Genomic DNA, 26933 nt, shown 5'->3' on the forward strand with positions numbered 1-26933 from the left:
TAAAAACTTCATTATTACAAAGATGTCAGTTTCCAGTTTCAAAAAAAGGTCTCACAACACAGGAATTTTTTACTGTGCCAATGTGCAAACATGATTAAAATCAGATGTCGGCTGCCCTGAGAAGTACTGGTATTTTTATCCTGCTGAATGTTAAAGAAAAGTCACTGCTGATTCTTCTATGAGTTCTCGCTGAACGTGAAGAAATGTCAACAGTTCTAGTGCAGATGACGTCATCTGACAGAAGCACTGCTTTAGTTTTCTTTCTCTGCTCTAAACAAACCAGCTCAATGATTTCCAAGATTCTCAGCTTCACCCAAGGTCTTTTCAATTGCATACAGCTTCTGTGGCTGGGCAGTACAATGAGCAAATGCATAGGACGCTTCAAGATAAAGCTTTATTTGCCAAATACAGCTTCCAACCTTTTCAACTTAAGCTTTCCCCTAATGAAAGGACAATATTTTTCTAATGGTTGGTAAGGACTGATACAACTTCATACGCATATGTGGGAATAAAGATAAAACAGGAGAAGCCTAAGCTATAACATATTTTCTCTTCACATTTTCAAACTAAACTATGTGAAATTCAGTTGCCTATAATCATAATGGAAGGGTACATCTTTAATTCTTAACAGAAACTTAATCCAGCTATCTCCCACAACATAATGGCAATAATGATTATATACTACCTAACCACGTAAGTAGCATCCCATGCCACTCTACTCTTATTTGGGATGAAATATACCTCAACATATTCTGACAAATACAAAAAAAAAGTATCTTGTTAAATTGGCTTTTTTCCTCTAAAGAAATAAAAATGTCATGTATCTTGTTAAATTGGTTTTTTTCCTCTAAAGAAATAAAAATGTCACATACCTGGTTTAAAAATCTGATTTAGAGATATTCATTTAGAAGTAGCATACAGTGACTCAAAAATTATGTGCTCAATTAACTGAATCATGAATTCAAATAACTATTGGTATGATATTTTATCTTTTAGAAGAGTATCAGAATGGATTGGAAAATAAAAGCTCTTAAAGTTATATATTCTCTAATCCCCTCACTCCATCCATTTTTCATTCATAAATTGATATTTAGCTAGATCAGTCGTTCTTAATCTTAACTATGTATTACAATCACCTCAGAAAACTCCAACAATAGTAAGTGGACCGCACTCCAGACCAATTAGATCCATATCCCTTGGGGCAGACTTGAACATTTTTTTAATGCCCCAATAATTCTAATATTTAGCCAGAGTTGAGAACTATTGAGCCAAGTAAACTAGTCATAGATCCTCTTCTTTTAAAGAGAATATATATATGAATATATATGTGTGTATGTGTATGTGTGTGTGTATTCTTAAGGTGTTGGGTATACAAAGATTAATAAAATGTACCTCTCAATGCACACAGGACATTTTAATGCATCTCTTAACTACATTATGACGGATACACACATAAGGTGCTATGATAACACAGAAGAGATACATCCAACCTAATAATGAAAGGGGAGAGGGCAGATAGAAAGGTATTAAGTAAGATTTCTGGAGGAAGTAATAAATGGGTAAGTAGGAATTAACTTTGTTGTTTCCTGCCTCTCTTTGCTTTTGTTATCCCCTCTGCTTTGTGCCTGGCTTTTCTGCCGCCATCCTTTCTTGCGGTTAACACAGACCATTGCTCACAGTTTGTTGTTACCAATAAAGTAGTAGGCATGAAATAAAGAGCAAATGAGAAACTCTGGCCAAAAAAGAACATGGAGGTCCTCGTATGCCACATTAAGAATACTGACCTAAAAAAAAACAGACTGCCAGATATTTCTCAGGCAAAGATAGGTTTATTCAGGATCAGCAGAAATGTGGGGTGTGCAACCATGGCGAGCCACATGCAAGTCCCCTCGAAGGAAGAACGCTTATATAGAGAAGAAAAGGAAGTTGGGAGGGCTACAGTAAACAGAGTCCACAGCTCTTCATTGGTTAAGTTGTTGTCAGGATAGAAGCGGAATCTTCTAGTTGGGCTCTGCTATTGTCACAGGGCGTGAAAGTGCCCCCCTCAGGTCTCCCAACTCTATTTAATTGAGATTTCTGTTTATTAATTTTTTTTTCAAGGAGCTTAAATTTTATCCTGTAGCTGATAGGCAGTCAGCGACATGTTAAGCAGGCTGCATGCTGAGTAAATCTATGGTAGCCATGAGGAGCAGAGGTCATAGCTAATACTCACTGAGCTCTTACCATATGCTAGGCAGTATATTGCTGAGCACTTCACACTGATTATCTCACATAATCCTCCCACCACCACAATTCTACGGTAGCTACTATTATCTTTATTTTACAAACGAGGAAATAGTAGCTTGCCCAACTCATGTAGTTATTAAGGGATAGAGAAGGAATTCAAAACATTTCTGATCCCTGAAGGCTTTAACCTCTAGGATGGATGGATTGGAAGGAGTGGAGTAAGAACCAGCAGAGACTACAGGCTAATAAATTAATTAGAAACTATATTGTCCCAATTGAGAGACAATTAGGGCAATGGCAGTAGGGATAGAGAAGAGGAAAAAGATTCCAGAAATATTTGGTTTTAAAAGTTGTCAAAAGTTATATGATTCAGCCTTTAAAAGGAATGAAATTCCCATATATGCTCCATGAACGACCCTTGAAAATGGGCTAAGCAAACTAAGCCAGTCACAAAAGTACAAATATTGTATGATACCACTCACGAGGTACCTAGTAGTAGTCAAATTTATAGAAACAAAAAGTAGAAGTTACCAGGAGCTGAATGGAGGGGATAATGGGGAGTTATTGTTTAATGGGTACAGAATTTCAGTTTGGGATGATTAGAAAGTTCTAGAGATGGATAGTAGTGATGGTTGCACAGTAATGTGAACATGCTTAATGCCATTGAACTGTACACCTAAAAATGGTTAAAATGGTAAATTTTATGTTATACCGAGGTCCCTTGAACAACATGGGTTTGAAATGCGCAGGACCATTTATACGTGGATTGTTTTCAATAAATACATACTACAAGGTCTGTGACTGGTTGAATCCGTGGATGCGGAATCACGGATACAGAGGGTTAACTATAAAGTCAGACGCAGATTTTTGACTGCGTGGAGCTCAGTGTCCCTAACCCTTGCACTGCTCAAGGGTCCACTGTATATACTTTACAAATTTTTTTTTCAATTTTTATAATAATTTTTAAAGGACTTCCCTGGCAGTCCAGTGGTTAAGACTCTGCACTCCCAGTGTAGGGGGCACAGGTTCGATCCCTGGTTGGGGAACTGGGATCCCACATGCCACGTGGCGTGGCCTAAAATAAATAAATAAAAATAATTCTCAGGCTTCCCTAGTGGCGCAGTGGTTGAGAGTCCGCCTGCCGATGCAGGGGACACGGGTTCGTGCCCTGGTCCGGGAAGGTCCCACATGCCGCGGAGCACCTGGGCCCGCGAGCCATGGCCGCTGAGCCTGCGCGTCCGGAGCCTGTGCTCCGCCATGGGAGAGGCCACAACAGTGAGAGGCCCGTGTACCACAAAAAAACTAATAATAATTAAAATAATAATAATAATTCTCAAAAGCACATGACATAAGGAGGATGAGGGGGAAAGGGGGCCAAAAAGTCATTGTAGTCCTTAGCTTGGGAGACCAGGTGGGCAGTGGTACTATGCAGTATCTCTGATGAGGAAACAATGACTTATTATAACATTCAGGGAGAGCTGTCTAGAAAGGAAACAGACATGAGAATGAAGCTCAATGGAATAACTGGGCTGAAAATGCAGTCATCAACAAGCAGGTCATAGTTAAAAACCACGATAATGCATGAGATTGCCCAGGGAAAACATGAAGTAAGAAGAGAAATGGGCTGAGGCTAGAACCTTAGGAAACAGCAAGGTCAGATAAACAGGAGCTCACAAAGGAGATAAGAGGAAGCAGTCAGAAAGGTAAATAATTAAAAGAGAAGGTAGCAGAAATGATAATATTTGGGAGAGAGGGCAATGAAGATGGTGGGGAGAGCCAGCAAGGAATAAAAAGGAGCTGGAGAAGATACACCACCCTACCCGTTTCTCTCCTTCTGCTCCTACTTTTTGCAGTTCCAATGAAGACCTGAGTTTCTAATTTTCTATAGCATTATAAGATTAGCAAACAAAATTCCTACACTGAGGAAAAACTTAACATAGTAATATGCCCTTTAAAATAGGAACACGTCAAAAATTGTCAGGAATATATTTTATGAAACAGTAATAATGCTAAACCTACATAAAAACTTAAGATCTCTGGCAGTCTACACAGGAAAAGTAAATAAGTAGGGCTAATTGTAACTTGCTTTAAGCAATAAGAATTTCTGAAAAGCTACTTATAGAGAGCTATTTATAAAATTTTCTGAAAATTCAATCAGCATAAACTTTACCAGATTACTATTTTAAGTTAACCTACAGTAAGTTTTTTAAAATGTTATAAATTAAATTCTTTTGACTGTTTGGATGTTTGTGTTTTAAACATAGATTTTAAAACCAAGCAACAAGTTATATGAAAAGTTATCTAATATATCACATGCCCATAAAGCATAATAGCACTAATCTAAAGCTTATTATGGTGACAGAGCTATCAAAAACTCTATACATCTCTAATAATTCTAAACATTATGAGCTTGGTTTTATGCCCAGTTTACAGACTTATGACTGAATTTCAGAAAGCAACATTACCTAGCTTGCTTGTAAGTGGTAAATCTAGAATTTGAACCTATTGTGGCTTTAAAGCTTAAACTCTTAACCACTAGCCCCTAAACAATCCTTAATCTCCCTTAACTAATCTACTTCCCCATATCAGAACAAAGTACAATGTGACATCTAATAAGTAAGTAGAATAAGTCCTTGAATCATCACACCAGAAATCTTCAAAGTTCATACAGAGTGCAGGAGAAAAATGCCTCTAAAAGTTATGTTCCAAGTGATAAAAACAAACGCTTATTTTACAGTTATTTTCCCTCAAAACCAAATGTTTCGTAATTATGAGTTTATCCTCCATTTCTTAATTTTATATATTATGTGAAAAATATAATGAACACTCAATAAACATTTTAACCTTAATACATTATACCAAACTAAACCAAAAACAGACTTGCTAAAAGATTTTGAACAGGCTTCATCAAACATCTGAAATATTCTAAAACAAGTCAAATGGTTTCTGATAGACATATTCTTTGTTCACTATCCTTCACTGTACCCTGTACCTTCCCTTTCTACCTAGAAAAATGTTAAGGTGACACTTAACTACTACACTGCTACAGATTTGTACAGCGGTTCTAAAGGACCACTAAACCATTAGCTAGAGACACAAACCTTTATTTGTCATATGTCACTAAATTGTATAAATGGAGTTAGCTGTAAGACATAATTTTACATCTGTAAAAAGAAAATGCAAGATTTTTAAATTTTACCATGTGAAATTCTCCATGAATCTTTCTGCCATCACTATGAATTCCTTGGAAATTAATAATGTAAACCTATTTTTAATATGGAAGACTAATTAGGAGCTATTTTTTAGTGGTTTGAATTCCAAAAGAAATTAAGTTAACTAGTATTTTAGCAAACGGAGAAACAAAGTATTTACTAGCAAGATAATTCCTCATGTAGAGAAAACTTTCATATGGGAGTTTAGGAAAATTAGGTAGAGCAAGAAAAAAAATACTTTGAACCTCTTTTGTATATTAAGTATGACAATGAATTACCTCAAAACACTCATTTAATTACTAGAATGCATTTCTGAATCTTAAATTTTATCTGCAGACAAAAAACAATTCTCACAATGTAAGGGAGAGGTAAATGGATTACCTTAAAACAAATGCATTTTCTTTGAAGAAATATTCTAATTCATTAATTGAAACTAAAAGTTTAGAAATGCTGAGCATGAATACTTTTAAAAACTGATAGTTGTACTAAAAATAATAAAGAAAGAATCTTCTAAAGGGAAAAACAAAACATGCTTTTGAGTAACCTTACAGTTTAAAAAAAACACTCAGGACATCTAATCACTGGCTACTGTTTATCTCCTAATTCCATTAAATTGAACATAGAACTACCTTCTTTGAGACAGGTAGGCTGCTGGGCTCCTCTGTATTTCTCGGCTGCTTTACAGAATCCCATCCACACATCCTATCTTTAAGAACACGAAGCTGAACATCAGGCGTGTGCTGGTGCTGAGCCCCCTGAGGGCCTGTGGACAGGGGCCCACCATGCAGATTTTGAGTCATGCTAGCTGAAACACCGAGCACTGGCTCCACATTAGAATCCATTTGAGAGAGCTGTGGAGGAAATACAACACCTGAAAGGCTGATATACTGAGAGTTTTCCGGCTGGCTCAGTAAAGCTTCAGACATGATTTTATGCTGATTTCCAGGATGTAAAAGAGTATCACCAGTAGCATTTTCTAAACGTTTCCTATCCACTGTCCCAGAACGAAGAACTACAGGTTGTTGGAGCACAGTTTCCATTCTCTGTGATTTTTCAGTAGTTACTTGAAGACACCACGGGTTTAATTGTGGCATACTGGTCTGTATTATTGAAGGCTGCCCAAGCTGCTGAAATACTTGCTGAAACGGATGCTGAAGAATACTTGCTCTTCCAGAAGTCTGTGTCACCATAATTGGTACATTAATTTTATAAAGGTAACCTTAAAAAGAAGAAAAAAAAAAAAGAAGAAAACAAAACTATAAGTATAACAGAATCCTAATTTCCTTTAAATTTCCTAAAAAAAAAATCTCATGCACAGGACGCTGGGAGGAAATACGTCAATATGTTAATAGTGGTTACCTCTAGGAGTTTTCCTTTAATTTTTCAGATTTTTTGTGTTTTCTATAATAAATATATATTACTCTTATTTTTTAAAATTAAATATATCTTGCTTTAACTCTAGCCATTTCCCACTATTGCTTATATGGCACATTCTGAGACACATACAGGCTACCAATATTTATTCCATGAACCTCTCCCATTGTTTAATAAATTACAGTGTTAACAACCCAAATTGGGATTTTAAGAAACCTAACCATGGAGAATGTATTTCATATAGTTAAGATGTAAGATACCACATAACAACTATAAGACAAGGATATCCAAAAAGGGTTTAATAATTTCACAAGGTATCAAATTTCCCCCCTCTTTCCTTTAGAATAATACTAACCAGAAGAAAGAAGAAATTTATTTTTTGAGCATTGAGTCAGGTGCTTGCTTAAACTCTGTAACAACCCAAAAAATAGATATGATTCTCTTTCAAATGAAGAAACAGTTCTTTGAAAAGCAGAGGTTAATCTCCAAATTTTTCAAATATTCTTATACAATCTCCAATAAGAAAGGAGGCAAAGGTTGATAAATCTAATCTTTAGATTTTCTTGATTAAAGCTAGCCGGGACACATGTGTGTCAAAATTCAGGTAACTGACTTGAATTAGAGAAAACCTGTATAAAGCATCTTACACAATGCTGGGATGAGAACTGGAAGTGAAATATAGGACAAGCTTAGTACCTGCCTTAGTAGACAGGCTTAGTGTATTTCGTGGTAGACTGCTTCCATAACAATAAAAACGACCATTTATTATTTTTAAATAAGTTTTATTAAAAGTTCCTATAACTTCAATAACTTGTGGTATACAGTTTATTTAAAATCATGAAAGTTAAGACCCAGAAGTTAGTACCAAAGCTAAAAACAAAATATTTTTAAACTATACTCTTACCAGATGCCGTCTGTAATGTCACACCTGCTGGTACATGAACAGGATAACCAGGAAAAGTAAAGTTTGCACTGGAGTTTGAGGTGCCCTAGATATGAAAATTTCATATTAGAAAGTTAGAAAAAGGCTTTACTTGAACCTTTTTTTCCTGATCTTACGGAGGATAAAAAAAAATCTGACTAAGGTCAACAGGACAATAGTAGCACTTAACATTAGGGCTGAGTTCTCTGAATAAAACAACTTTTTAATATTTGATTTAGATCATCTCATTAAAAATAAAAGGAATTCTGGGCTTCCCTGGTGGCGCAGTGGTTGAGAGTCTGCCTGCCGATGCAGGGGACACGGGTTCGTGCCCCGGTCCGGGAGGATCCCACATGCTGCGGAGCGGCTGGGGCCGTGAGCCATGGCCGCTGAGCCTGCGTGTCCAGAGCCTGTGCTCCACAACGGGAGAGGCCGCGGCGGTGAGAGGCCCGTGTACCGCAAAAAAATAAAAAATACATAAAATAAAATAAAAGGAATTCTGTTCTATGGCTATTAGCAATGAAGTCAGTAAGGCTTCATAAATAACATGAACACTGACTCAGAAAACTTGCCCACAACACAGCTTTGTGTGGGCCACTGATACCCAGATATCAAATATAAGAACCACAGCTGTTTATAGGAGTCCTCTAGTCTGTAAGTTGATCACTAATGTTATTTTAAAACAGATAACACAACAGTGTATAATTTTTATTTTGGAATAATTAAACCGTAGGGTTTTACATTTTTAATACTAAATGAAAAGACAAAAAAAGTTTTTGCCTACTAGACCTGCAAAAATTTAAAAGATTGATTAATAATAGCCAATGTTGGTAAGGATGTGATAAAAATCAGTTCTCTCAGACCACTGCTTATGAGTGTATATGGTACAATCCTTTCAGAGGCCAATTTTGTAACATATACCAAAACTGAAAACATGCATAATCTTTGACCCAGAAATTCTACTTCTAGGAATTTATCTTGATTACCTGATTATCACACAAATACACCAAGACATATCTACAAGTGTAATCACTGGAATGCTATATTAGAAAAACACTAGCAAGAATTTAAATGTCCATAAACAAAAGACTGGTTAATTAAACTTGATACATCCACTAAGGCTAATCAATATTTAACTGGCATTGAAAACAGTCCATCTATATTACTAAGTTTAAAAAAAAATTACGGAAACAGTACAGAGAATGATCCTGCTTTTACCCTGAAAATTAAGGTTAACTTTCTTTAATGAAAGAAGTCTAAATGGATATACATCATACAGTTAAAACAGTTATCTTTGGGTTATAATACTACAGGGCTCTATCACTTTTTACTTTATAAATTTGTTTGGTTTTACTCTTTAGAAGCATATTATTTCTTTAATGAGGAGAAAAGGTATTGCCAAGAATTTCAAAGGCAGAGATATTTCTTCACTGGTTTCATATCAAAACCAGCACCATTCTTCCCAAAAATCCTAGTAAGGGCTATACTTTTTGTTTGTTCTTAACGAAGAAATAGAAATAAATGGCCTACTAAAATCCTGTACCCTAGAAAGGAAGCTCATGGGCTGAAAGAAAATGAAAAACTTTATATATCACGTTTTACCTTCAAAGAAAGGTAACAGAGAAAAAGTTCTATTTTGCCCCACCTGAAAAGTACTCAATTTTCTATATATAAGTTTTAATTTTATCTTCTGCCCCCAAATCCCGGGGGGGAGGAAATCTAACCTCTATTATACAATGGTAAAAAAATAACCAAAATATTCCACTTAAATAAAAGGAAGAATTATGATGTGCCTCAACCCTAGGGGAAAAAAAATCAGAAAAACATTCGTATCAAAATCATCTATTTAGGATCCACCAAGTATGTAATATTATACAGTGTATTAAAACTCCATACAATGTAAGTTAAGAAATTTCGTAACCTTGTAGGCACAGTCTTGGCAGATGCTAACAACTGCTCTGGAAGACAGGAAAAGTTGGTAAGAAAATATTAATTCTGGAACTCCTGAATTTTTGCAACACCTATGTTATAGGAGCTATTTCTATCTCCTCATCCCTTACCACATCTTTTCTCATTCAACAGGATTACAAATTACATCTCTGCCCAGCCTTCTGCCACCATTCACTAAAACTGAGGCATCTCTGTTAAAATATATCTTAGATATTGGTTCAAGATGGCAGAATAGAAGGACGCGCTCTCAGTCCCCCTTGCAACAACACCAGAAACACAACTAACTGCTGAACAATCATCGACAGGAAGACACTGGAACTCACCAAAAAAGATATCCCACACCCAAAGACACAGGAGAAGCCACAATGAGACGGCAGGAGGAGCACAATCACAGTAAAATCAAATCCCATAACTGCTGGCTGGGTGACTCACAAACTGGAGAACACTTAGACCACAGAAGTCCACCCCCTGGAGTGAAGGTTCTGAGCCCCACATCAGGCTTCCCAATCTGGGGGTCCGGCAACAGGAGGAGGAATTCCTAGAGAATCACACTTGGAAGGCTAGCGGGAATTGATTGCAGGACTTTGACAGGACTGGGGGAAACAGAGACTCCACACTTGGAGGGCAAACACAAAGTAGTGTGCATGTTGGGACCCAGGGGAAGGAGCAGTGACCGCATACGAGACAGAACCAGACCTACCTGTTAGTGTTGGAGGGTCTCCTGCAGAGACAGGTGGTGGCTGTGGCTCACCATGGGGACAAGGACACTGGTAGCAGACGTTCTGGGAAGTACTCCTTGGCGTGAGCCCTCCCAGAGTCCGCCATTAGCCCCACCAAAGAGCCTGGGAAGTCTCCAAAGTTGGGTTGCCTCAGGCCAAACAACCAAGAGGGAGGGAACACAGCCCCACCCATCAGCAGACAAGTGGATTAAACTTTTACTGAGCTCTGCACACCACAGCAACACCCAGCTCTACCCACCACCAGTCCCTCCCATCAGGAAGCTTGCACAAGCCTCTTAGATAGCCTCATGCACCAGAGGGCAGACAGCAGAAGCAAGAAGAACTACAATCCTGCAGCCTATGGAACAATAACCATATTCACAGTAAGGTAGACAAGATGAAAAGGCAGAGGGCTATGTACCAGATGAAGGAACAAGATAAAACCCCAGAAAAACAACTAAATAAAGTGGAGACAGGCAACCATCCAGAAAAAGAATTCAGAATAATGATAGTGAAGATGATCCAGAACCTCAGAAAAAGAATGGAGGCAAAGATCGAAAAGATGCAAGAAATGTTTAACAAAGATCTAGAAGAATTAAAGAATAAACAAACAGAGATGAACAACACAATAACTGAAATGAAAAATACACTAAAAGGAATCAATAGCAGAAAAACTGAGGCAGAAGAACGGGTAAGTGACCTGGAAGACAGAATGGTGGAATTCACTGCCTCGGAACAGAATAAAGAAAAAAGAATGAAAAGAAATGAAGACAGCCTAAGAGACAACATTAAACGCAACAACATTCGCATAACAGGGGTCCAAGAAGGAGAACAGAGAGAGAGAAAGGACCCGAGAAAATATCTGAAGAGACTACAGTCGAAAACTTCCCTAACATGGGAAAGGAAATAGCCACCCAAGTCCAGGAAGTGCAGAGAGTCCCATACAGCAAAAACCCAAGGAGAAACACACCGAGACACACAGTAATCAAATTGGCAAAAATTAAAGACAAAGAAAAATTACTGAAAGCAGCAAGGGAAAAACAACAAACAACATACAAGGGAACTCCCACAAGGTTAACAGCTGATTTCTCAGTACAAACTCTGCAACCCAGAAGGGAGTGGCATGATATACTTAAAGTGATGAAAGGGAATACTTACAACCAAGATTACTCTACCTGGCAAGGATCTCATTCAGATTTGACGGAGAAATCAAAAGCTTTACAGACAAGCAAAAGCTAAGAGAATTCAGCACCACCAAACGAGCTCTAAAACAAATGCTAAAGGAAATTCTCTAAGTGGGAAACACAAGAGAAGAAAAAGACCTAAAAACCAAACCCAAAACAATTAAGAAAATAGTAATAGGAACATACATATCGGTAATTAAACATGAATGGATTAAATGCTCCACCCAAAAGACACAGCCTTGCTGAATGGATACAAAAATGAGACACATATATACGCTGTCTACAAGAGACCCACTTCAGACCTTAGGGACACATACAGACTGAAAGTGAGGGGATGGAAAAATATTCCACGCAAATGGAAATAAAAAGAAAGCTGGAGTAGCTACACTCACAGCAGATAAAATAGACTTTAAAATAAAGAATGTTGTAAGAGACAAGGAAGGACACTACATAATGATCAAGGGATCAATCCAAGGAGAAGATATAACAATTATAAACATATATGTGTAAGGTCGGATCTTAACAAACAGCACCGCGAAACATAGGAAAGCTTCAAGTGAGCTTTATTAGGGAGCGCTCCCGGGCGAGGTTCACTGGTCCGAGAGAAAGGGGCCAGAGAAGTCACACCTGGGCGAGGGTTGGGCAAGGTTTTATAGGGGAAGAAGGGAAAGGGGTGTGGTGAATCTGGGAGGGTGCAGGGTATTCCTTATTTGGTGGTCTTTTCGGGTATCCTGGGGGACCGTTAGTCCCGCCCCTCGAAAGGCGGGAAGGCTGGACTGGGTTCAAAGTCCCCAGGTCAGTTCCTGGAACTGGGTGGTCCGGAATGTCTCCAGGGCAGTTTCTGGAACTGGGTGGTCCAGAATGTCTCCAGGGAAGTTTCTGGAACTGGGTGGTCCGGAGAATTTCATTCTGATGCAACCTGTGAATCTGATTGTATTCCCCTGCCTTGGGCCAGTTGGCCTTACAATATGCACCCAACATAGGAGCACCTCAATACATAAGGCCACTGCTAACAGCTCTAAAAGTGGAAATCGACAGTAACACAATAATAGTGGGGGACTTTAACATCTCACTTACAACAATGGACAGATCATCCAAACAGAAAATTAATATGGAAACACAAGCTTTAAATGACACAGTAGACCTGATAGATTTAATTGATATTTATAGGACATTCCATCCAAAAATGACAGATTACACTTTCCTTTCAAGTGCAGATGGAACATTCTCCAGGACAGATCACATCTTGGGTCACAAATCAAGCCTCAGTAAATTTAAGAAAACTCAAATCATATCAAGCATCTTTTCTGACCACAACGCTATGAGATTAGAAATCAATTACAGGGGAAAAAAAACATAAAAACACAAACACATGGAGGCTAAACAATACATTACTAAATAAACAAGAGATCACTGAAGAAATCAAAGAGGAAATCAAAAAATAACTAGAGACAAATGATAATGAAAACAGACAATCCAAAACCTACGGGATGCAGAAAAAGCAGTTCTAAGAGGGAAGTTTATGCTATACAAGCCTACCTCAAGAAAAAGAAAAATCTCAAAAAAACAATCTAACCTTACAACTAAAGGAACTAGAGAAAGAAGAACAAACAAAACCCAAAGTTAGCAGAAGGAAAGAAATCATCAAGATCAGAGCAGAAATAAATGAAATAGAAACAAAGAAAACAATAGCAAAGATCAATAAAACTAAAAGCTGGTTCTTTGAGAAGATAAACAAAATTGATAAACCACTGGCCAGACTCATCAGGAAAAAGAGGGAGGGCTTCCCTGGTGGCGCAGCGGTTGAGAGTCCGCCTGCCAATGCAGGGGACGCGGGTTTGTGCCTCGGTCTGGGAAGATCCCACATGCCACGGAGCGGTTGGGCCTGTGAGCCATGGCCACTGAGCCTGCACATCCGGAGCCTGTGCTCCGCCATGGGAGAGGCCACAACAGTGAGAGGCCCGCGTACCGCAAAAAAAAATGGAAAAAGAGGGAGAGGACTCATATCACTAAAATTAGAAATGAACAAGGAGAAGATACAACAGACACCACAGAAATACAAAGCATCCTAAGAGACTACAAGCAACTCTATGCCAATAAAATGAACAACCTGGAAAAAATGGACAAATTCTTAGAAAGGTATAACCTTCCAAGACTGAACCAGGAAGAAATAGAAAATATGAACAGACCAATCACAAGCACTGAAATTGAAACTGTGATTAAAAATCTTCCAACAAACAAAAGTCCAGAACCAGATGGCTTCACAAATGAATTCTATCAAACATTCAGAGAAGAGCTAACATCCATTCTTCTCAAACTCTCCCAAAAAAATGCAGAGGAAGGAACACTCCAAACTCATTCTATGAGGCCGCCATCACCCTGATACCAAAACCAGACAAAGATACTACAAAAAAAAGAAAATGACAGACCAATATCACTGATGAATATAGATGCAAAAATCCTCAACAAAATACTAGCACAGAATACAACAACATATTAAAAGGATCATACATGATGATCAAGTGGGATTTATACCAGGGATGCAAGGATTCTTCAATATACACAAATCAATCAATGCAATACACCATATTAATGAAGAATAAAAACCATATGATCATCTCAATAGATGCAGAAAAAGCTTCTGACAAAATTCAACACCCATTTATGATAAAAACCATCCAGAAAGTAGGCAGAGAGGGAACTTACCTGAACATAATAAAGGCCATATATGACAAATCCACAGCCAACATTGTTCTCAATAGTGAAAAAGTGAAAGCATTTCCTTTAAGATCAGGAACAAGACAAAGTTGTCCACTCTCACCATTATTATTCAGTATAGTTTTGGAAGTTTTAGCCACAGCAATCAGGGAAGAAAAAGAAATAAAAGGAATCCAAATCGGAAAAGAAGAAGTAAAGCTGTCACTGTTTGCAGATGACATGATAGTAAACATAAAGAATCCTAAGGACGCTACCAGAAAACTACTAGAGTTAATCAATGAATTCGGTAAAGTAGCAGGATACAAAATTAATGCACAGAAATCTCTTGCATTCCTATACACTAATGAAGAAAAATCTGAAAGAGAAATAAGGAAACACTCCAATTTACCACTGCAACAAAAAGAATCAAATACCTAGGAATAAACCTACCTAAGGAGACAAAAGACCTGTATGCAGAATACTTTAAGACAGTTATGAAAGAAATTTAAGATGAAATAGATAGAGAGATATACCATGTTCTTGGATTGGAAGAATCAACATTGCGAAAATGACTATACTACCCAAAGCAATCTACAGATCAATGAAATCCTTATCAAATTACCAACAGCATTTTTTACAGAACTAGAATAAAAAATCTTAAAATTTGTATGGAGACATGAAAGACCCCGAATAGCAAAAGCAGTCTTGAGGGAAAAAAACGGAGCTGGAGGAATCAGACTCCCTGACTTCAGACTATACTACAAAGCTACAGTAATGAAGACAATATGGTACTGGCAGAAAAACAGAAATATAGATCGATGCAACAGGACAGAAAGCCCAGAGATAAACCCACGCACCTATGGTCAACTAATCTATGAAAAAGGAGGCAAGGATATACAATGGAGAAAAGACAGTCTCTTCAATAAGTGGTGCTGGGAAAACTGGACAGCTACATGTAAGAGAATGAAATTAGAATACTCCCTAACACCATACACAAAAATAAACTCAAAATGGATTCGAGACCTAAAATGTAAGACCAGACACTATAAAACTCTTAGAGTAGAACATAGGAAGAAGACTCTTTGACAAAAATTAAAGCAAGATCCTTTATGATCCACCTCCTAGAGTAATCGAAATAAAAACAAACAAATGGGACCTAGTGAAACTTCAAACCTTTTGCAAAGCAAACTACAAACAAGACAAAAAGACAACCCTCAGAATGGGAAAAAATATTTGCAAATGAATCAATGGACAAAGGATTAATCTCCAAAATATATAAACGGCTCTTGCAGCTCAATATTAAAAAACAAACAACCCAATCAAAAAATGGGCAGAAGACCTAAATAGACATTTCTCCAAAGAAGACATACAGATGCCCACGAAGCACATGAAAAGCTGCTTAACGTCATTAATTATTAGAGAAATGCAAACCAAAACTACACCTCACACCAGTTAGAACTGGCAACATCAGAAAACCTACAAACGGGCTTCCCTGGTGGCGCAGTGGTTGAGAGTCCGCCTGCCAATGCAGGGGACGCGGGTTCATGACCCGGTCCGGGAGAATCCCGCGTGCCGTGGAGCGGCTGGGTCCATGAGCCATGGCCACTGAGTCTGCACGTCTGGAGCCTGTGCTCCGCAATGGGAGAGGCCACAGCAGTGAGAGGCCCACATACCGCAAAAAAAAAAAGAAAGAAAACCTACCAACAACAAATGCTGGAGAGGGTGTGGAGAAAAGGGAACCCACTTGCACTGTTGGTGGGAATGTAAATTGATACAGCCACTATGCAGAACAGTGTGGAGGTTCCTTAAAAAACTAAAATTACAGTTGCCATATGACCCAGCAATCCCACTACTGGGCATATACCCAGAGAAAACCATAATTCAAAAAGACACATGCACCCCAATGTTCACTGCAGCACTATTTACAATAGCCAGGTCATGGAAGCAACCTAAATGCCCATCGACAGACGAGTGGATAAAGAAGATGTGGTACATATATACACTGGAATATTACTCAGCCATAAAAAGGAACGAAATTGGGTCATTTATAGAGACGTGGATGAATCTAGAGACTCTGAGACAGAGTGAAGTAAGTCACAAAGAGAAAAAAAAATGTCGTATATTAACGCATATATGTGTAACCTAGAAAAATGGTACAGATGAACTGGTCTTCAGGGCAGAAATTGACACACAGATGTAGAGAACAAATGTATGGACACCAAGGGGGAAAGCGGTGGGGGGTGTAGGGGGTGTGATGAATTGGGAGATTGGGATTGACATGTATACACTGATGTGCATAAAATGGATGGCTAATAAGAACGTGCTGTATAAAAAAATAAATAAAATAAAATTCAAAAAAAAGAAAAGAATAGATTTTTAAATGCACGTAATACCACAAAGTTGGTAGGGACAGAAATGACATAACACAATTAATGCCATACCATACTGAAAATGCTATTTAATACTATATACTGTCTGATTATATTTTGTCCTTATTCAGGCTTTGCATTGTAGAATGACAAACTGTTTTAAAGCTGAAAAGAAAAATTTAAAAAAAATATATATATATATATCTCTCTTAAATAAGATACATACCAGTTCTGCTGTGGTAAAAGTGGGAAGAGTTTTACCAGCAGGAATAAGTAACGATGCTGTATAGGAAACAAAACAAAAATTACACATTCGTTAGAATTTACCAACTGAATAAAATTGCTAAGCATACCTTATTTTTTAAAAATGTTTTCCATCACTAACATATTCAAGCATGACGAATTCTAAACTTTCTGATTCCATATGAGGTAAAAGTATTTAATTACATCTTTTCCCAACAATTTTAGGTAAAGTATAGGTTAGTTGTAAGTCTTTAAGTAGAGGTTATAGATTATAGTATAGATTTCCAAAATGAAATCTCATTGTAATCAAGTATACTGTATTATAGAAATCCATAACAAAATACCTAAAAGGTTGTCTTTAGGAAGCCAATGTACCACTAAACCTCCATTACAACTTTTTAGATGGGAGAAAAAGTAGTATTTGTTAAAGTGGCATGTTTCCAACCAACTGTTCTTTGAGCAAAAAAATGTAACCCAACATAAACCATTCCAAATCGTATAGGTTCAAAAAAAATTTCAATTCACCAATTCAACCTGCAATAAACCTATAATTTCATATATCTTTCCTTTATTATCACCAATTTTCTATGCTAACTATCCCTTCATTTATCATACATCTAAAAGATTGACCTGAGAGAAACCAAGATGGTGGAGTAGAAGGATGTGCCCTCACTCCCTCTTGCGAGAACACCAGAATCACAACTAGCTGCTGGACAATCATCGACAAGAAGAGATTGGAACTCACCAAAAAAGACACCCCATATCCACAGACAAAGAAGAAGCCACCATGAGACGGTAGGAGGGGCGCAATCACAATAAAATCAAATCCCATAACTGCTGGGTGGGTGACTCACAGACTGCAGAACACTTATAGCACAGAAGTCCACCCACTGGAGTGAAGGTTCTGAGCCCCACGTCAGGCTTCCCAACCTGGGGGTCTGGCAATGAGAGGCGGAATTCCTAGAGAATCAGACTTTGAAGCTTAGTGGGAATTGACTGCAGGACTTCGACAGGACTGGGGGAAACAGAGACCCCACTCTTGTAGGGCACACACAAAGTAGGGAGCGCATCAGGACCCAGAGGAAGGAGCAGTGACCCCAGGGAAGATTGAACCAGACCTACCTGCTAATGTTGGAGGGTCTCCTGCAGAGGAGGGGGGTGGCTGTGGCTCACCGTGGGGACAAGGACACTGGTAGCAGATGTTCTGGGAAGTACTCCTTGGTGAGGGCCCTCCAAGAGTCTGTCATTAGCCCCACCAAAGAGCCCAGGTAGGCTCCACTGTTGGGTTGCCTCAAGCCAAACAACCAACAGGGAGGGAACCCAGCCCCACTCATCAACAGTCAAGCAGATTAAACTTTTACTGAGCTTTGCCCACCAGAGCAACAGTCAGCTCTACCCCACAACTAGTCCCTCCCATCAGGAAACTTACACAAGCCTCTTAGATAGCCTCATCCATCAGAGGGCAGACAGCAGAAGCAAAAAGAACTACAACCCTGCAGCCTGTGGAACAAAAACCACATTCAAAGAAAGACAGACAGGGCTTCCCTGGTGGCGCAGTGGTTGAGAGTCTGCCTGCCGATGCAGGGGAAACAGCTTCGTATCCCGGTCTGGGAAGATCCCACATGCCATGGAGCGGCTGGGCCCATGAGCCATGGCCACTGCGCCTGCGCGTCTGGAGCCTGTGCTCCACAACGGGAGGAGCCACAACTGTGAGAGGCCCGCGTACCACAAAAAAAAAAAAAAAAAAAAAAGACAGACAAGATAAAAAGGGAGAGGGATAGGTACCAGATGAAGGAACAAGATAAAACCCCAGAAAAACAACTAAATGAAGTGGAGACAGGCAACCATCCAGAAAAAGAATTCAGAATAACGATAGTGAAGATGATCCAGGACCTCGGAAAAAGAATGGAGGCAAAGATTGAGAAGATGCAAGAAATGTTTAACAAAGACCTAGAAGAATTAAAGAACAAACACACAGAGATGAACAATACAATAACTGAAATGAAAGCTACACTAGAAGGAATCAACAGCAGAATATCTGAGGCAGAAGAACGGATACGTGACCTGGAAGACAGAATGGTGGAATTCACTGCCTCGGAACAGAATAAAGAAAAAAGAATGAAAAGAAATGAAGACAGCCTAAGAGACAACATTAAACGCAACAACATTCGCATTATAGGGGTCCCAGAAGGAGAAGAGAGAGAGAAAGGACCCAAGAATATATCTGAAGAGATTACAGTCAAAAACTTCCCTAACATGGGAAAGGAAATAGCCACCCAAGTCCAGGAAGCGCAGCAAGTCCCATACAGGATAAACCCAAGGAGAAACATGCTGAGACACATAGTAATCAAATTGACAAAAATTAAAGACAAAGAAAAATTATTGAAAGCAGCAAGGGAAAAACAACAAATAACATACAAGGGAATCCCCATAAGGTTAACAGCTGATTTCTTAGTACAAACTCTACAACCCAGAAGGGAGTGGCATGATATACTTAAAGTGATGAAAGGGAAAACCTACAACCAAGATTACTCTACCCGGCAAGGATCTCATTCAGATTTGACGGAGAAATCAAAAGCTGTACAGACAAGCAAAAGCTAAGAAAATTCAGCACCACCAAACGAACTCTAAAACAAATGCTAAAGGAACTTCTCTAAGTGGGAAATACAAGAGAACAAAAGGAACTACAAAAACAAAAACAAAACAATTAAGAAAATGGTCATAGGTACATACATGTCAATAATTACCTTAAACATGAATGGATTAAATGCTCCAATCAAAAGACATAGGCTTGCTGAATGGATACAAAAAGAGAACCATATATATGCTGTCTACAAGAGACTCACTTCAGACCTAGGGACACAACAGACTGAAAGTGAGGGGATGGAAAAGGATATTCCATGCAAATGAAAATCAAAAGAAAGCTGGAGTAGCTATACTTATATGAGATAAAATAGACTTTAAAATAAAGAATGTTACAAGAGACAAGGAAGGACACTACATAATGATCAAGGGATCAATCCAAGGAGAAGATATAACAATTATAAACATATATGCACCCAACATAGGAGCATCTCAATACATAAGGCCACTGCTAACAGCTATAAAAGAGGAAATCGACAGTAACTCAATAGTGGGGGACTTTAACACCTCACTTACAACAATGGACAGATCATCCAAACAGAAAATTAATAAGGAAACACAGCTTTAAATGACACATAGACCTGATAGATTTAATTGATATTTATAGGACATTCCATCCAAAAAGCGCAGATTACACTTTCCTCTCAAGTGCGGATGGAACATTCTCCAGGACAGATCACATCTTGGGTCACAAACCAAGCCTCAGTAAAGTTAAGAAAATTGAACTCATATCAAGCATCTTTATTGACCACAACGCTATGAGATCAGAAATCAATTACAGGGAAAAAACATAAAAACACAAACACATGGAGGCTAAACAATACATTACTAAATAAACAAGAGATCACTGAAAAAATCAAAGAGGAAATCAAAAAATACCTAGAGACAAATGACAATGAAAACACGACGATCCAAAACCTATGGGATGCAGCAAAAGCAGTTCTAAGAGGGAAGTTTATAGCAATACGAGGCTACTTCAAGAAACAAGAAAAATCTCAAATAAACAATCTAACGTTAAACCTAAAGGAACTAGAGAAAGAAGAACAAACAAAACCCAAAGTTAGCAGAAGGAAAGAAATCATCAAGATCAGAGCAGAAATAAATGAAATAGAAACAAAGAAAACAATAGCAAAGATCAATAAAACTAAAAGCTGGTTCTTTGAGAAGATAAACAAAATTGATAAACCATTAGCCAGACACATCAAGAAAAAGAGGGAGAGGTCTCAAATCACTAAAATTAGAAATGAACAAGGAGAAGTTACAACAGACACCACAGAAATACAAAGCATCCTTAGAGACTACTACAAGCAACTCTATGCCAATCAAATGGACAACCTGGAAGAAATGGACAAATTCTTACAAAGGTATAACCATCCAAGACTGAACCAGGAAGAAATAGAAAGTATGAACAGACCAATCACAAGTAATGAAATTGAAACTGTGATTAAAAATCTTCCAACAAACAAAAGTCCAGGACCAGATGGCTTCACAGATGAATTCTATGAAACATTTAGAGAAGAGCTAACACCCATCCTTCTCAAACTCTTCCAAAAAATCGCAGAGGAAGGAACACTCCCAAACTCATTCTATGAGGCCACCATCACTCTGATACCAAAACCAGACAAAGATACTACAAAAAAAGAAAATTACAGGCCAATATCACTGATGAATATACATGCAAAAATACTCAACAAAAGACTAGCCAACAGACTCCAACAACACATAAAAAGGATCATACACCATGATCAAGTGGGATTTACCCAGGGATGCAAGGATTCTTCAATATATGCAAATCAATCAATGTGATATTAACAAATTGAAGAAGGAAAACCATATGATCATCTCAATAGATGCAGAAAACGCTTCTAACAAAATTCAACACCCATTTATGATAAAAACCATCCAGAAAGTAGGCATAGAGGGAACTTACCTAAACATAATAAAGGCCATATATGACAAACCCACAGCAAACCTCATTCTCAATGGTGAAAAACTGAAAGCATTTCCTCTAAGATCAGGAACAAGACAAGGTTGCCCACTCTCACCACTATTATTCAACATAGTTTTGGAAGTCCTAGCCATGGCAATCAGAGAAGAAAAAGAAATAAAAGGAATACAAATCGGAAGAGAAGAAGTAAAACTGTCACTGTTTGCAGATGACATGATACTATACATAAAGAATCCTAAAAAGGCCACTAGAAAACTACTAGAGTTAATCAATGAATTCGGTAAAGTAGCAGGACACAAAATTAATGCACAGAAATCTCTTGCATTCCTATACACTAATGATGAAAACTCTGAAAGAGAAATTAAGGGAACACTCCCATTTACCATTGCAACAAAAAGAATAAAATACCTAGCAATAAACCCTCCTAGGGAAACAAAAGACCTGTATGCAGAAAACTATAAGACACTGATGAACGAAAGTAAAGATGATACCAACAGATGGAGAGATATACCATGTTCTTGGATTGGAAAAGTCAATATTGTGAAAATGACTACACTACCCAAAGCAATATACAGATTCAATGCAATCTCTATCAAATTACCAATGGCATTTTTTACAGAATTAGAACAAATAATCTTAAAATTTGTATGGAGACATGAAAGACCCCGAATAGCAAAAGCAGTCTTGTGGGGAAAAAAAACGGAGCTGGAGGAATCAGACTCCCTGACTTAAGACTATACTACAAAGCTACAGTAATCCAGACAATATGGTACTGGCATAAAAACAGAAACAAAGATCAATGGAACAAGATAGAAAGCCCAGAGATAAACCCACGCACCTATGGTCAAATAATCTATGAAAAAGGAGGCAAGGATATACAATGGAGAAAAGACAGTCTCTTCAATAAGTGGTGCTGGGAAAACTGGACAGCTACATGTGAAAGAATGAAATTAGAATACTCCCTAACACCATACACAAAAATAAACTCAAAATGGATAAGAGACCTAAATGTAAGACCGGACACTATAAAACTCTTAGAGGAAAACATAGGAAGAACACTCTTTGACATAAATCACAGCAAGATCTTTTTTGATCCACCTCTTAGAGCAATGGAAATAAAAACAAAAATAAACAAATGGGACCTAATGAAACTTAAAAGCTTTTGCACAGCAAAGGAAACCATAAACAAGACGAAAAGACAACCCTCAGAATGGGAGAAAATATTTGCAAACGAATCTACGGACAAAGGATTAATCTCCAAAATATATAAACAGCTCATGCAGCTCAATATTAAACAAACAACCCAATCCAACAATGGGCGGAAGACCTAAATAGACATTTCTCCAAAGAAGACATACAGATGGCCAAGAAGAACATGAAAAGCTGTTCAACATCCCTAATTATTAGAGAAATGCAAATCAAAACTACAATGAGGTATCACTTCACACCAGTTAGGATGGGCATCATCAGAAAACCTACAAATAACAAATGCTGGAGAGGGTGTGGAGAAAAGGGAACCCTCTTGCACTGTTGGTGGGAATGTAAATTGATACAGCCACTATGGAGAACAGTATGGAGGTTCCTTAAAAAACTAAAAATAGAATTACCATATGATCCAGCAATCCCACTACTGGGCATATACCCAGAGAAAACCATAATTCAAAAAGACACATGCACCCCAATGTTCACTGCAGCACTATTTACAATAGCCAAGTCATGGAAGCAACCTAAATGCCCATCGACAGATGCATGGATAAAGAAGATGTGGTACATATAACAATGGAATATTACTCAGCCCTAAAAAGGAACAAAATTGGGTCATTTGTAGTGACGTGGATGGATCTAGAGACTGTCATACAGACTGAAGTAAGTCAGAAAGAGAAAAACAAATATCGTATATGAACGCATGTATGTGGAACCTAGAAAAATGGTACAGATGAACCGGTATGCAGGGCAGAAGTTGAGACACAGATGTAGAGAACAAATGTATGGACACCAAGGGGGGAAGGCTGCGGGGGGGGGGGGGGGATGGTGGTGTGCTGAATTGGGTGATTGGGATTGACATGTATACACTGATGTTTATAAAACTGATCACTAATAAGAACCTGCTATATAACAAAATAAATAAAATAAAATTCAAAAATTAAAAAAAATAGGGCTTCCCTGGTGGCGCAGTGGTTGAGAGTCCGCCTGCTGATGCAGGGGACACGGGTTCGTGCCCCAGTCCGGGAAGATCCCACATGCCGTGGAGGGGCTGGGCCCGTGAGCCATGGCCGCTGAGCCTGCGTGTCCAGAGCCTGTGCTCTGCAATGGGAGAGGCCACAACAGTGAGAGGCCCACGTACAGGAAAAAAATAATAATAATAAGTCTTAATACTACTCAGCCATAAAAAAGAACAAAATAATGTCATTTGCAGCAACATGGATGAACCTAGAGATTGTCATACTGAGTGAAGTCAGACAGAGAAAGACAAACATCATATGATATCACTTATATGTGAAATCCAAAAAAATGGTACAAATGAACTTATTTACAAAACAGAAACAGAGTCACAGATGTACAAATAAACTTATGGTTACCAGGTAGGGAAAGGGGGAGGGATAAATTGGGAGATTGGGATTGATATATACACACTACTATATATAAAATAGGTAACTAATAGGGAACTACTGCATAGCACAGGGAACTCTTCTCAATACTCTGTAATGACCTATATGGGAAAAGAATCTAAAAAAGAGTGGATAGATGTATATGTATAATTGATTCACTTTGCAGTACAGCTAAAACTAACACAATATTTTAAATCAACTATACTCCAATAAAATTTTTTTAAGTAAGTCTAAAGAACAAATAGTTATTAGAAGGATCTCAGTTGACCAATGTAACCTTAAACCTTACCTCAAGGTTCATTTTACCTACTTGAACCTGACAGAAGACCATTTTGCCTTTTCTTTAATAAAAACAAAAACATTTTAGCATGTTTATGCAGCACGTATTTACTGAATGTAATGTTTTTTATGGTATTTTTTCACATATTGTATTAAGAACTGTCCTAAAGACCCATTTCTGACACTAGCATGGCTCCATGATATACCACAAACAGCTCAGAAGAGCAAATTTTTTTTAACTAACGATTCTTCTCACATTAAGACAACAGAAGTGAAGCTACAAAGACTGATGGTTAATGAAGTACAAAATTATTTTTATCCTCTGTCATCTATAGCTTTACTTCTTAACCAGCATTCTTTTTGGAAAGGCTAAATTAGAACTGGAGTGGCAGGAACACAATGGTATTAGTCTTAATTAGCTGAAGTGAGAAAAGCTGAGGCTGGTACAGCATAAGCCATAGCCTGAGAGGAAACAAAAATCTGTTAACATACTGTCTGAAGCAATTAAATGAATTTCTTGAGGAAAAATAGCAACAATTCTCCCCTGTTAAATACTCAGCAATAAATCCCAAAGGATAATTCTCTCCACTCCTACAAATCAAACAGAGCTAAAAGAGTTTTAAGAGTTTCTTTAGAGCCATCAAAAAATTGAACTAACAAAATTTTAGAGTAAAGTTTCATGTAGCTTCTACTTAATTTTGATACTAAATTCACCAGTTATATTCATCATTCATATACATTCACGAATTACGTACACCATTATATGTGCCTGAAACATACTTTTTAAAATACTCAAGACAGTGTCAATAACCAATTAAGTTTTAACTGAATACATGTTTTTACTTAAAGTGTCAGAATTTTGGTCTTCATGTATATATTCTAGAAATAGTAAATTTCATAAACAATAAGCTTTAGAATAAAGGAAGAATTTAATCCGACAAATATAATTTAAGGAGTTTTGCAGAAAAAATAGCATAGCACAACAACATTCACATTTATAAGTGTATTTTTCCCTACACACCAAAAAGTCTTTGATACATTAAGGCAGTTAACCATTGAACAATATTTGGTCCCTCTTTGAACCATACCAAATTTTAATATCCAAGTCACATTATTCAAGAGGTGCAAAAACTGGTAAATTTCTTTTTTGTGACTACTCTTTAGTATATGACTGTCTCCTGATGACCACACTGAATATTCTAACTCAAACCACCTCAAGAAACAACATTGCTGAAAATTTTAACAGATCCAAATTCAAGAACAACAGGACATACAGTTTGTACCTGAAGTTTAGGAGTTTTAATGCTCAAAGATGAAAGCTAACAAACGTCTCAATGTTCCTGGTTCTTCCCTGTCTTCCTCCCACAATGACTGATGGCTTCATCAAAAAGACTATGTGACATGAAGACCAAATAGCAGAAGATGATTTGAATTGCCCTAGAAATAAGGCAATTATAGACAAAGTGACTACCTGTCCCAGTGTGCTCAGGACAGTCCTAGTTTACACCTGTTATTCTGAGGTTATTATTATTATTACTATTTATTTATTTATTTATGACTGCCTTGGGTCTTTGTTGTTGCGCGCGGGCTTCCTCTAGTTGCAGCAAGTGGGGGCTACTCTTCGTTGCAGTGTGCGGGCTTCTCACTGCGGTGGCTTCTCTTGTTGCGGAGCTCGGGCTCTAGGCACGTGGGCTTCGGTACTTGTGGCACGTGGGCTCTAGAGTGCAGGCTCAGTAGTTGTGGCGCACGGGCTTAGTTGCTCCATTGCATGTGGGATCTTCTCAGACCAAGGATCAAACCCATGTCCCATGCATTGGCAGACAGATTCTCAACCACTGCACCACCAGGGAAATCCTGAGGTTATTATTAACAGAATCCCATTTCTCTCTCAAAAGTGGATTATAGGGCTTCCCTCGTGGTGCAGCAGTTGGGAGTCCGCCTGCCGATGCAGGGGACGCGGGTTCGTGCCCCGGTCCGGGAGGATCCCACATACCGCGGGGCATCTGGGCCTGTGGGCCATGGCTGCTGGACCTGTGCGTCCGGAGCTTGTGCTCCGCAGCAGGAGGGGCCACAGTGGTGAGAGGCCCGCGTACCGCAAAAAAAAAAAGAAAAAAGAAGAAAAGTGGATTATAAGCAAAAGACCCAGAATAGCCAATATGATATTCAAGGAGAAAATGATGAACTACTATCACTACCCAACTTCAAGACTTACTGTAAAGCTACAGTAATCAAGACAGTGTACACAAATAGATGGCAAAAAAATAGACAAATAGATCAGTGGAACAGAACAGACAGCCAAGAAATAGATCCCCATAAATATAATCAACTGATCTTTGACAAAGGAGCATAAGCTATACGATGGAGCAAAGATAGTCTCTTCAACAAATAGTGCTGGAACAACTGAACATCCAGTGCAAAAAAAAAAATGAACCTAGATACAGACCTTACACGCTTCACAAAAGTTAACTCAAAATGGATCACAGAGCTAAATGTAAAATGCAAAACTGTAAAACTCCTAGAAAATAACATATGAGAAAATCTACATGACTTGAGCATAG

At 38.1% G+C, this 26933-nt stretch overlaps 1 protein-coding gene across 1 annotated transcript in view; it reads right to left on the minus strand.

Annotated features, from left to right (window-relative positions):
• The window catches only part of GTF2A1L (general transcription factor IIA subunit 1 like), a 62911-nt gene that overhangs the window by 18277 nt on the left and 17701 nt on the right, over nt 1-26933 (minus strand). The window contains exons 6-8 of the mRNA XM_067703029.1: nt 16880-16935; nt 7717-7801; nt 6068-6657 (exon numbers count right to left, since the gene is read on the minus strand). Coding sequence (XP_067559130.1) covers nt 6068-6657; nt 7717-7801; nt 16880-16935 — 731 coding nt within the window. The remainder of the gene's footprint in view (nt 1-6067; nt 6658-7716; nt 7802-16879; nt 16936-26933) is intronic.

This window comes from Pseudorca crassidens, chromosome 14 (assembly GCF_039906515.1).
Source record: "Pseudorca crassidens isolate mPseCra1 chromosome 14, mPseCra1.hap1, whole genome shotgun sequence".
NCBI lineage: Eukaryota > Metazoa > Chordata > Mammalia > Artiodactyla > Delphinidae > Pseudorca > Pseudorca crassidens.